This window comes from Mustela putorius, unplaced genomic scaffold (assembly GCF_011764305.1).
Source record: "Mustela putorius furo isolate JIRA1106 unplaced genomic scaffold, ASM1176430v1.1 tig00000450_pilon_pilon_pilon, whole genome shotgun sequence".
In the NCBI taxonomy this organism is placed as follows: Eukaryota; Metazoa; Chordata; class Mammalia; order Carnivora; family Mustelidae; genus Mustela; species Mustela putorius.
This window is the reverse complement of record NW_025421385.1, coordinates 15,928,172-15,939,784: the sequence shown is the minus strand read 5'-3', so window position 1 is coordinate 15,939,784 and position 11,613 is coordinate 15,928,172. Positions and strand designations below refer to the sequence as shown.

General features: G+C 42.5%; 1 protein-coding gene across 1 annotated transcript; it reads left to right on the top strand.

The window, feature by feature from the left end:
- The first annotated feature begins 5,588 nt into the window (after positions 1-5,588).
- Positions 5,589-6,178, top strand: LOC101686556 (40S ribosomal protein S14). The gene has a single exon (XM_013056648.2). The coding sequence runs from the start codon at positions 5,592-5,594 to the stop codon at positions 6,093-6,095; it is 504 nt and encodes a 167-aa protein (XP_012912102.2). The 5' UTR covers positions 5,589-5,591; the 3' UTR covers positions 6,096-6,178.
- The last annotated feature ends 5,435 nt before the right edge of the window (positions 6,179-11,613 follow it).

Genomic DNA, 11,613 nt, shown 5'->3' with positions numbered 1-11,613 from the left:
GCATTGCTTTCAGGTCTTGCTGCTCGGACGCCACTGTTCTTCCACTTCCGTTTCCGGGGGAACCATGGAACTTGCCTCCCGCAGAGGAGCTGCTCCTGCATTTTGAGTGAGACTGTGCAGTGGGTCTGGGCTGGAAAGGAGACCTTCCCTAAGCGCGTGTCTGCCATCTTGTGGTTGGGTCAGCCATCCCCCTGCAGGAGCCCGCCCCCACCCCTTTTCTTTTTCAAATAAAGCAGAATATTTTCCCTCTACTGGAATTGATACTGCATCAAAGGCCAATGTACTGGAGGCAGCAGCTCGCTCCAGCTGCCCCCTCGCCTCCTGGACAGCCTTGTCTTGTCCTGGGCTTTACTCTGATCTTCGTACCTCTAGGCCATGTGCTGTTTTCCCTGCTACTTCTCACAGGCCTCTCTGACCCCACTGACCATCACATCCGCTCCATCGTTTGTGAATTCTTCTTCCTTTTTAAGTCTTTTTTTTCCCGGTGTTGGTTAATTAACACAACCTGTAGGTAGCAATCAATCAATCTTGAACCAATACAGATGTATAAAATTCTTTATAAGCCCATTAAGTATGATAAAATGATATTTATTCTTCCTAAATGTCACACACTCAATTTTCTCCTCTATTTTATTCTCTTCAAATCTAGCCTGGGCTATTTCATTTAAAAATGTCATTCATGACCACTGAATTGATTGCATTACCCATTAATGGGCTGCGGCTTGTATTTGGAGAAGCAGTGACCTGGATTAAGGAGAAATTTCTTGAATAGTCTCCCTATTTCTATTCTTACTTCTCTGCAATCTATTTTACACCCAGCAGCAAGAATAATCTTTTAAAAACCTAAATTAGATCAGGTCTCTGAGCACTTAAAACCCTCCTGGGTCTTTTCATTCAGCCAGGATGAAACCCACACTCCTTGTTATGCCTGTGAGCTCCTATGTGGAAAGGTTCTTTCCAACTCTGTGTTCTCCAGCTCACCCTGGATCTCTCCAGGGTCAGCGACTTCTTCCTGCTTCACAAACACTGGCTAATCCTGGCCTTTAACTTCTCCCATGCTCTTTGTCTCAACCCAAAATCCCTTCCTCAGAGGCCTTCCCTGGTTCCCTTAGCCCTATCTTGTTCCTGCTTACAAATTCTCCCTATTTCATTGCTCCTTCTAGTTCTTCTTTTCTTCTAAAGTTACTGGTTTGCTTGCTTGTTCACTTTCTCTATCTCCCACTGGGAGGTAAGCTCTGTGGGAGGGGATTGGGGACTGTCACAGACTCTGAGGTAGAGATTTCCCGTAGACCTTTATCAGGGAGCTCTGGGATCAACACTGTGGAAGGGAAGGGGAGAGATTTCACCAGGAAGAAGGGCCATGGGGCCATGGTGCCATCTCAACAGATGCCCCACAGGGAATCAAGATGAGACGACTCTCCCAAACTGACGAGATTGAATTGGATGCCCAAGCCTTTGGATCTCTACCCAACTGACCATTGATGAGGGCTGTGTGACATGAGGCAAGACTCACCAGGGCTGACAGCTGGGCTAAGTGCTGGCAGCACCCGCAGGACTCTCAAAGGGGAACCCACATGTCATGCCACCTGTTTGCCATGACCACAGTCCCATCATGGAGGACAGTATCCAGTCCCATTGCTCGATAGTCGTCTCTCATTGGTTGGCTGTTGTTCTCAGACCTCCCCTCCCCCTCTTCATCTCCCTACTCAGATTCCCATCACCATCCTCCATGTCACTTTGCTTGGAGAACTTGATTCTCTCCCAGACATTAACAGCTCCCCTTGAATGCGATCCTATTCACATACCGTTGGCCAACTTTGGAAATCCAGAATACATGTTCCAACCGCCTTCTTTAGGTCACATTCTAGGATTTCTTGCCAAGCACCCATGGTCAAGTAGCTCTTCTCTGTTCACAACAGCAAGGAGAGGCCCTTGACAACCAGCCCTTGTGGACACAGCAGCTATTGTTGCTGAGCTAAGGGCAAAAGGAATGCAGAACTTTATGACAAAAAGCTAAATGGCTGATTTGGGATTTGCTTTCATTAATATCTCATTGAATATGCTGAATAATAGCACTTTGCAATGGAGGATGATGGTGTGATGGTGATTGTGGGAGAGTTCTGTTCATACACCGACTGCCCGTGGCAGACTGTCACTTCTGATGGTCGCAATACTCAAGTAAAGGAGTAAGAGGAATGGCGAGAAGTCACCTTTGTATAGAACATCACTATGGATTCTATACTTATTATGAAGGTTTTTGTCTAGGAGCAGGTAGAGGGTGTTACAGATGTAAAAGGACTAAGAGAAATAGGCCTCACTTTCAAGGAGCATAGAAGGTGAAACTCTTCCTTCTTTTCCTGAATCAGAATAATGGCTGTCATTCCTAGGGCATGTGTTATACAGCTCACTATATTAACTCTTTTGCCTCTCACACAGCCCCACGATGTGGGGGTTGGGGGAACTCCTGTTGCCTCAAGTTTGCAGAGGAGGAAACTGAGGCACAAAGAGGTTAAATGACTTGCTCAGGTCACACTGCTAGTACCTGGTAAGTCCAGGACTGAAACTCGGGCAATCTGGCCCATGAGGTGACACCTGCTCTCTAAGTAATTCTAGTTCCAGAACATCATGAAAGGAATTCTTATGTATTCAAGCTTATATTTTAGGTGGTATATCGCCTTTAAAATTCATAGGAATATTACATCTTGATGGTTGAAAATATAGAAAATGTTGAAAATATGACTAAGAACATTAAAAACCAATACCACTCAGAAATCATCAGCATTAATGTTCTGATGCCTGTCCTATATTCTTCTATGCAGGTTTCTAATATTAACCTAGAATATAATTGAAAATTTTATCTTGTGCTCTAGCTTATATTTAAAATTTTGTCATATATTTTTCACTTCATCCTCTTTTCTATTTAATGCATTTTTTCTTATATTTTCCCACTCATCTCCCTATATTATTAAATTCTCATAAAACATAATTTTAATTTGCTACTAATTAATTAATGTATTTATTAGAGAATGAGAGAGTGAGAGCACGGGGGAGGTAGTCTCAAGCAGACTCTGCCCTCAGTACAGAGACAGACATGGGGCTCAGCCGCACCACCCTGAGATCATGACCTGCACTGAAACCAAGGGTCAGACACTCAATCTATTGTGCCACCTGGGTGCCCCTTAATCTGTTTTTTAATAGTCTATCACGACTTGCTTCATCATGTGTATATCTTTGTTGTTTATTATTGTTTTTAATCCTTTATTATATATAGTAGTGAAATGAACATTTTGGGTAAACAGTTATTTCTGTGTTTCAGATTATTTAAGATTGATTCCTAAAAGAGAAATTTCTGGTTTAAAACAACTCTTCAAAAGACATTTACTAAATATTGGAAATGTTCTTTTCATTAAAGCTGTATAACTTACATACCTCAGATGTGTCTGAAACAAGAAAGACTTTTCACCCTGGTCTCGCCAACCTTGAATATTGTATTTTAATGTGGTTCAAATGAGGGGGCTAAAGTCTGACTATTGGTGTACTGAGTTGGTAAATTAAACCTGGTGTCTTATAGTTAATTTCTATTACTTTCCTATTGAATTTGAACATTCTTTATATTTCTAGACTAATGTATTTCTCTTGTGCTACTTTTCTGTTGTCCTTTTGCCTATTTGAATCTGATGATTTTCTTATATCAGTTTGCTCACTCTTTTAATAGAAGTCTGTTTTTTCTTGGTTGTATTCCTGATGGCTGTGTTCTGGTTCAATTGTCCTTTAATTTTGTATGGGCTACTTTGATATACAGAGGTTTTAAATTTTTTATAATCATTTAATCAAACTATCTTCCTTTGATTTATTCTATGGCTCCTTTACAGAAAAAGTGCTTCTTGGTCCAGGTGCCCTGGTGAGAGGTGGGCCCACAGCGATTTCATGAAGGAGGAAACCAGCTCCAACTTGACCTCCTTCAGTTCCCTCCAGATCCTGTCTTCCATGGTGCCCTCAGCAGCCTCTTGACCAATGGGATTCAACCCCTACCACGCAAGCTCTTGACGAGAAGCAAGATGGCTCCAACCCATCTACCTTCTGAGATTCCTCCCTGACCTGTCAGAAACTCACTCATCTAGGCAAGTGTATGCTACTCTAAGGACAGTGTCACATGTCACACATTGATGAAGATGTGCATAAAGGAAACTTATTGACAAAGACTTTCTCCTTAACCAAAACTGAGTTGGACTTCCCTGAACCTTCTTCTCTGCTGGGTCCAGACCTGGGGCTATGTCCTTTGTCCTCTTAGTCCAACTTTTAGTAAAAATCCTCTGGATCAGTTTAGCAAAAATCCCCCATGCCTGCTATCTGATCAATACTTCATTCCACCCTTGGTATCTTCTAACCCTGGCCTGCCTTCAGCAAGAATCCTGTTGGCTCTATCAAGAATCTCTCTAGCCTTGATATGTCCCCTTAATAATTTTCTATCTACTGACCCACCCCACATCTTGGCTATCAATCCCCACTTTCCTTGTCATCTTCAGAGAGGAGCCCAGTCTCTCTCCCTTAGTGCAAAACCGCCCTGCAGCAGACCCTTAATAAAGTCTTCCGCAAAAAATGGAATAATATTTTTAACATTCTACTCTGCTACTAGGATCCCAGGAAGCCTGTTTGGCATTATTCTGGAAGGCTGAATGTTTCTCTACCTTGTGGCCCAGAAGTTCCCTTCCTGGGATGCTCTTTTTAAGAGGCACCAGAACCGTTGTAGCCACAGTGGGAGACAGAGGTCTGCACAGGGCAATTCTAGGAAGGCATCATTCACACCACGGGCTCCCAGCAAGTGTGAACATGGTGGCCCCTCTTCACATGTGTTGCTTGACCTCTTCAAGCCTGCTTCTTCTATAAAATAAAGATTTTTTAAAATGTTTATTGTTGGGATTTGAGTGTAATGCTCACCTCTTTCTCTCTGCTGCTTGGAACTCAGAGATAGACCCCGGAGTTAGACAGATGGGAACACAAGTATTAGTTTTATTATTGATAAAACTCAAATGGGGAATTTAGCCCCCATTTCTCTCCCTTTCTCCCTCTGTCCCTTCCTTCCTACCTTTTATTTTTTTTTTGCATGCTGATTTCTTTTTTTAATTTAAAATAAATTAATTAACACATAGTGTATTATTAGTTTCAGAAGTAGAATTTAGTGATCCATCAGTGGCATATAACACCCAGTGTTCATTCCATCAAGTGTCCTCCTTAATGTCCATCACCCAGTTACCCCATCCCCCCGCCCACCTCCCCTCCAGCCACCCTCAGTTTGTCTCCTAGAGCGAAGAGCTTCTTATGGTTTGTCTGCCTCTCTGATGTCATCTTATTTTATTTTTTCTTCCCTTCCCCTAAGTTCATCTGCTTTGTTTCTTAAATTCCACATATGAGTGAAATCATATGGTATTTGTCTTTCTCTGACTGGTTTATTTCCCTTACCATAATACCCTGTAGTTCCAACCATGTATTGCAAATGGCAAGATTTCATTCTTTTTCATGGCTGAGTAATATACCACTGTATACATGATTTGTGATTTTAATAACATTGCCTCTAGTATTAATCATTAAGAATGTTGATTCAGCTTTCCGGTAGCGGAGTCTGGAGAAGACGCGCAGAAATGGCACCTCGCAAGGGGAAGGAAAAGAAGGAAGAACAGGTCATCAGCCTTGGACCTCAAGTAGCAGAAGGAGAAAATGTATTTGGTGTCTGCCACATCTTTGCATCCTTCAATGACACTTTTGTCCATGTCACCGACCTTTCTGGCAAGGAAACCATCTGCCGTGTGACTGGTGGAATGAAGGTGAAGGCTGATCGAGATGAGTCCTCTCCCTACGCTGCTATGTTGGCTGCCCAGGATGTTGCCCAGAGATGCAAGGAGCTGGGCATCACTGCCCTCCACATCAAACTACGGGCCACAGGAGGAAATAGAACCAAGACCCCTGGACCTGGGGCCCAGTCAGCCCTCAGAGCCCTTGCCCGCTCAGGAATGAAGATCGGGCGGATTGAGGATGTCACCCCCATCCCCTCCGATAGCACCCGCAGGAAGGGGGGTCGCCGTGGTCGCCGTCTGTGAACAGGATTCCTCAAATTACTGTTTTCTGTTAATAAATTGCCTTTGTGTAAGCTAAAAAAAAAAAAAAAAAAAAAAAAAAAGAATGTTGATTCATTTTAAGGTTGATTTCTTCAAACCACATTAAACAAATATTTTTAAATTGTTGGTTTCTGAAGAAGTTCCTAAAAATCATGTTGGGTTGTGAGTAATCTCAGATAGCTTTTGGAAATCTTTGAAGACTACTACACAATTTTAAATTTGACTAATTATTGTAATAGATTAAGATTTCCCCATATTGAATTATGTCTGCATGGATAATGAACTTAATCTCAAAGGAATCAGGCTGAAATATCTTTACTTCCATTTTACCAGGTTTTATGGGTTGAAATATATTCCAAAAGAGAATATGTTCATGTCTACCTGGAACCTGTGAATTGACCTCTTTTGGAAATAGGGTTTTTGCTGATATAATTGACTTAAGATGAGGTCATTAGGGTGGGCCTTAATCCAAAAGGACTGGTGTTTGTTTGTTTTTTTTTTTTAAGGTTTTATTTATTTATTTGACACAGAGAGAGAGAGTATGAGTGGAGAGAGGGATGAAGGGAGAGGCAGAAGCAGACTCCCTGCTGAGTGGGGAGCAAACTTGAGGCTGGATCCCAGGACCGTGAGATCATAACCTGAGCCAAAGGCAGACACTAAACTGACTGAGCCACCCAGGCGCCCCATGTCTGGTGTCCATTTAAGATGAGAAGAAACAACACAGACACAGACATCTATAGAAGGAAGATGATGTAAAGGGAGTACCCCAGGTGTCTCTGTTGGCAGAGACTGGAATGAGGTGTCTACAAACCAAAGAGCATCAAGGACGGCTGGCAAGCACCAGGAGCAAGGAGAAAGTTCTAGAACAGATTCTCCTCTACAGCTCTCAGAGGGAGCACCATCCTGCTGATACCTTAATTTCAGACTTCTAGCCTCCCAAACTGTAAACAGTACCTTTCTGTTGTTTTAAGCCACTCACCTTAGGAACTTAGTTACAACAATCCCAGGAAACCAATATATAAGGCATCACCTTAAATGCCAAGCAACCAATGCCTTTATCAAGAGCCACCCTGTTTTGTCAAAATAATGCCTCATAATTTATTCTCAAAGAAGTAAGGTTGAGCAATAATCACTAGTTCTGACTTCCTCTTTTTTACTTTTCAGAAAAGTGATAATAAGTCTCTATTGGGAGAGCAAATTCAGTATTGGCAAATGCTACATAATTTTGTTCTGGAACATGCCATTTTCTATTTAAAAAAATGAGACTAATTTCACAACGTTTTTGTCATCTTGTCTGGAATGGACGCATCTTGTTTGTGGCTAGTTCTTTCAAATGAAGGCTTGGTTTTGAAAACATACTATAGCAGTGGTTGGAGAAATCCTGTCCTTTTTCTTCTGTGAACCCCAACCCATGACCTGCCAGTATTGTGTGGATATTGCTTGGGTGAGGAAAAGAAACACTTGGAAAATCCCCAACTCAGAAGTCCTGTTTTGATAGGGGCAGAGACAGTCGCACTTGATGAATCACATTCCAGAACATTCTCCAGTTTTTCTTTCAAGCTCTTTTCTTGAGAGCTCTTTCTAGTGGAGAGTCTCTCTTCCAGTGATCATGTCTGACTCCACTGATCATCAGTGACTCCACTTCAATACTCACTGGGTTAAATGTCACAGGAAGCCCAGGAAATCGCGCATTCTCTCCCCCAGGGCAAGGAAGGAGCGAAACAAAGCATTGGTGAGAACAAGCGAGTTGCTCAGCGAAGGGGGATTGTAAATTTTGATTCCCATTCTCTAACCCCCATGTCTAGACATTGTCACATCCACCTCCTCTGAACTATGTGCCTCCGTTTCCCCTTCTCACCCCCCAAAGGCCCCTGGATGAGGCCTGTGAGCCTTCCTCTGGGGAGGCTGCCGTCCCTCCTTGGCTGGCCTTCCTGGGCACGGTTTTTTTCAGCATCTGATTTTGTGGCCATATTCATCTTCCTTAAAAACATTTTAAAAGCATCCTTCCACTCTTGAAACCTTGAATTAATATTTATTGGGAGCTTATGTTGGGCAAGATGCTGTGCCTTACTGAGACACCATACAGTTTCAAAAAACGTTTGAAAAAAAGTTTCAATAAACATTTGATGTTTACAATGCTTTGCATGATATAGAGAGTTAGGAGCTTATTTAAAAAAAAAAAATAACAAGTAAATAAAACATTGTTGAAACCTCTTTTTTTTCCCCCAACTTCACACTTAAACTGAGATATGATAACAGTGCGGACACACGCATATCCTATTTTAAACCTTTCACTTGAACACTTGCTAGAACACTTGCTAAATGAGTATATGATGGAAATGTTTCTAACTGTTTGCTGTGTGAATCATTAGAACCGTGTTACCTCACTCAATACCCCAAGAAGTCACTTTCCTAGAAAGTTCTCTTTCGTTTCATGTGATTTCTGCAAATACACTTGTGGACTTTAGAAATAGGAAGTAAGTGGGGACAGAGTCAATCAGATTTAGCAACAGCACTGGAAGTTAAAATCATGTTTTGGGAAAACGTGTTTTCTAGAATAGTGTGATTCGTAGGATGGTCTGCAGACTGGCCAGCCCATCCGCTCTTCATTACCAGTCATAAAAGAGAATATATGGCATACACTGGAATGTAAATTCTGATAAACCAACCAAGTGACTACACACACTGTTTGGGCCAACTGGTTTTTGTTTGTTTGTTTGTTTGTTTGTTTTGGTAGTACGACTTTCTAAAGAAAGAGAACAAGTTGATTACATCATTCCGTCACAAGTTCCTCAAGTAACACTGTCACAGAAGAGGTTGAGTCTTCTCAGGAAAAGCTTTATGTTTTCTGGGAATCTTGTGTCAAACTGAACAAGGGTCCCTGAGTTCACAACTCACAGTTATCATGGTCTTCATTCTATGGTACAGTAATGGTCTTTTTAAAACCCCACAAAGGATTTATGTAGTATCGATTTAGTATCTATTTGTTAGTTATAAACATAGCCCATGTAAGCCATAAAAAGGAATGATATTCTGATGCATGTTAACACATGGATGGACCTTGAATCTTATGCTAAGTAAAAGACATGGTCATAAAAGGAAAAATATTGTACAAGTCCACCTATACGAGGTGGAGTAGTCCGAATCGTAGAGATGAGAAACGGAGTAGAGGTTACTGGGGGCCAGGAAAGGAGAAGTGGGCGGTTATTGCCTAATTGTTTCTGTTTGGCATGGTGGGGGTTTTTGTTTGGGATGATGAAACAGTTCTGGAAATCATGGTGATGAGTGTACAACATTGTGAATGTACTTGACACTACTGAACTGTACATTTTAAAAGGGCTAAAATATGGAGCACCTGGGTGGCTCAGTGGGTTAAAGCCTCTGCCTTCAGCTCAGGTCATGATCCCAGGGTCCTGGGATAGAGCCCCACATCGGGCTCTCTGCTCAGCAGGGAGCCTGCTTCCTCCTCTCTCTCTGCCTGCCTCTCTGCCTACTTGTGATCTCTGTCAAATAAATAAATAAAATTTTAAAAAAGGGCTAAAATAGTAAGTTTTATGTTAATATATTTTATCCAAAAAAATATAAAATTGTACGTATCCATTGAAAAAAATGCAAATAATGTACACATATATAAGGGAAACAGTGAATGAGAGAGGTAATCCTTCTCCCAGTCTCTAAAACCACAGAAGAACATCCCAGGAGATTTTGGAACTACTCAAAGGGGCATGGAGAGAGGTTGAGAACGGTCCAAGCAAAACGGCTGCGTGATCTGGGCTTGGAAGAGCAAGGGCAGAAGTAGGGAGATAGGATGTTTCCTGTGGAGGCTCACCCATACCGTGCCTGTTGCTCAAGACTGTACCTTTTGGTGAAATCCAGTAAGAAAAAGGCCCACACCAAGGTCGAGATGCCTCTCCTCCAGTATCAGGACACACTGAGGGTATCCAGGGAAAGAAAGGACATGAGACATTTCTAATCGTCTCCATTTTAAAATGATATAGGTTGAATTGTCTAGATAGCAAAACTCAGTTTTTGGCCCCACTGTGGAAAGGAAATAATTAAAATGGAAAATGAGTCTGAAGTGAGTAATACAAAATAAGCATCCTAAACGGTGTGAAGTGTCCCACACCACGTGGCAAGGCCTCTACCCTCAGGACGCACTCCCTGCTCCTACCTTGATAAGGCAAAGCATGGAGACAACAATTATCCCCTAGGATGGTTTAGGACTACTCAAAGTAGAGAGGTGAATGGGACCGCCTCCAAATCAGCCATATGTCATCTCTGTCTCATAGCACATCGAGCTCTGTTTCTAAAGTAAAACTGATTTGAAACTGTGATATTATCAGAAACCTTTAATATAAAGCTAGGTAGTGATTACGGAGAATTTTACTGTGCTGGCTTTATCATGAATGGGAAGCCTGGTCATGGGATTGTGTTGGTTGTAAAGAACAGTGACGACCCACGCAGCCTAGCTCAGGTAAGTATTGTAGGGATTCACACGGAGTGAACGGAGATAGGCCGTAGGAATCTAAGAACAAGAACCTCAGGTAGGCTACCCTTTGCTGAGATCAGCACCACAAGATGCTTGGGGATAAGAGGTGGCTTGGGTACTGAGGCTTGGGAGCGGGGTTGCTTCCCGCCAGACACCACCATTCACTGCCTTGGCTCCTCTGCGTTCTTTCTCCATCTCACTCTTTACCTGAACACACCTGTTTCATTCCTTTATTCTGTGCTATACATATTTTTAAACTTCTTGTTTGTGTTTCTCCTCAGCTAAGCATGAGCCATGGAAAGCCGTTTCTTAGTTGGCTCAGGCTGCTGTAACAAAAATACCACAGAAGGAGTGGCTTCAACCAACGACATTAAGTTCTCACAGTTGCGGAGGCTGGGAAGTCCTAGATCAAGAAGCTGGTGGAGGTGGTGTCTGGTGAGGACCTGCTCCCTGATTCATAGATGACCACTTTCATGCTGTGTGCTCACGTGGTAGACAGAGCTAGCTAGCTCTGTGGTCTCTTCTAAGAGCACCGATCTCACAATGAGGCCTGTACCCTCATGATCTAATTACTTTCAAAGGCCCTACCTCCCAATACCATCACACTGGTATCAGGGTTTCAACATACGAATGGGACGGAGGGAGGATGGATACAAACATTCAGTTTCTAAAATTCCACCTTCCCTTCCCCAGTCAAGTCAGTTTGGCTCCAGTGCATTTTGGGTTAATGATCCTAGCTTGCTATGGAAAAGTAAATGACATGGAGAGATTTTAGGCCAACAGACAGGGATTATTACTGACCCATTTGTATAACACTGACCTTGGGCACATTACTTGACCTCCTTGTGCTTCCTTTTCTTCATTTGAACGATGGGAATTATTGCACAGGTTGTGGCGAAGCGTATGTGAGTTAATGCATAAAAAGTGATAAGAGTGGCTGGTAAGCACTCAGTAAATTTCCACTGACCTGTCCCCCACCCCGGTCCCCATTCCATTTAGGGTAAAGAATAC

Bases quoted from the DNA above. Each gene is read 5' to 3' on its own strand.
- LOC101686556 (XM_013056648.2), top strand. From the start codon at position 5,592: ATGTTGATTCAGCTTTCCGGTAGCGGAGTCTGGAGAAGACGCGCAGAA.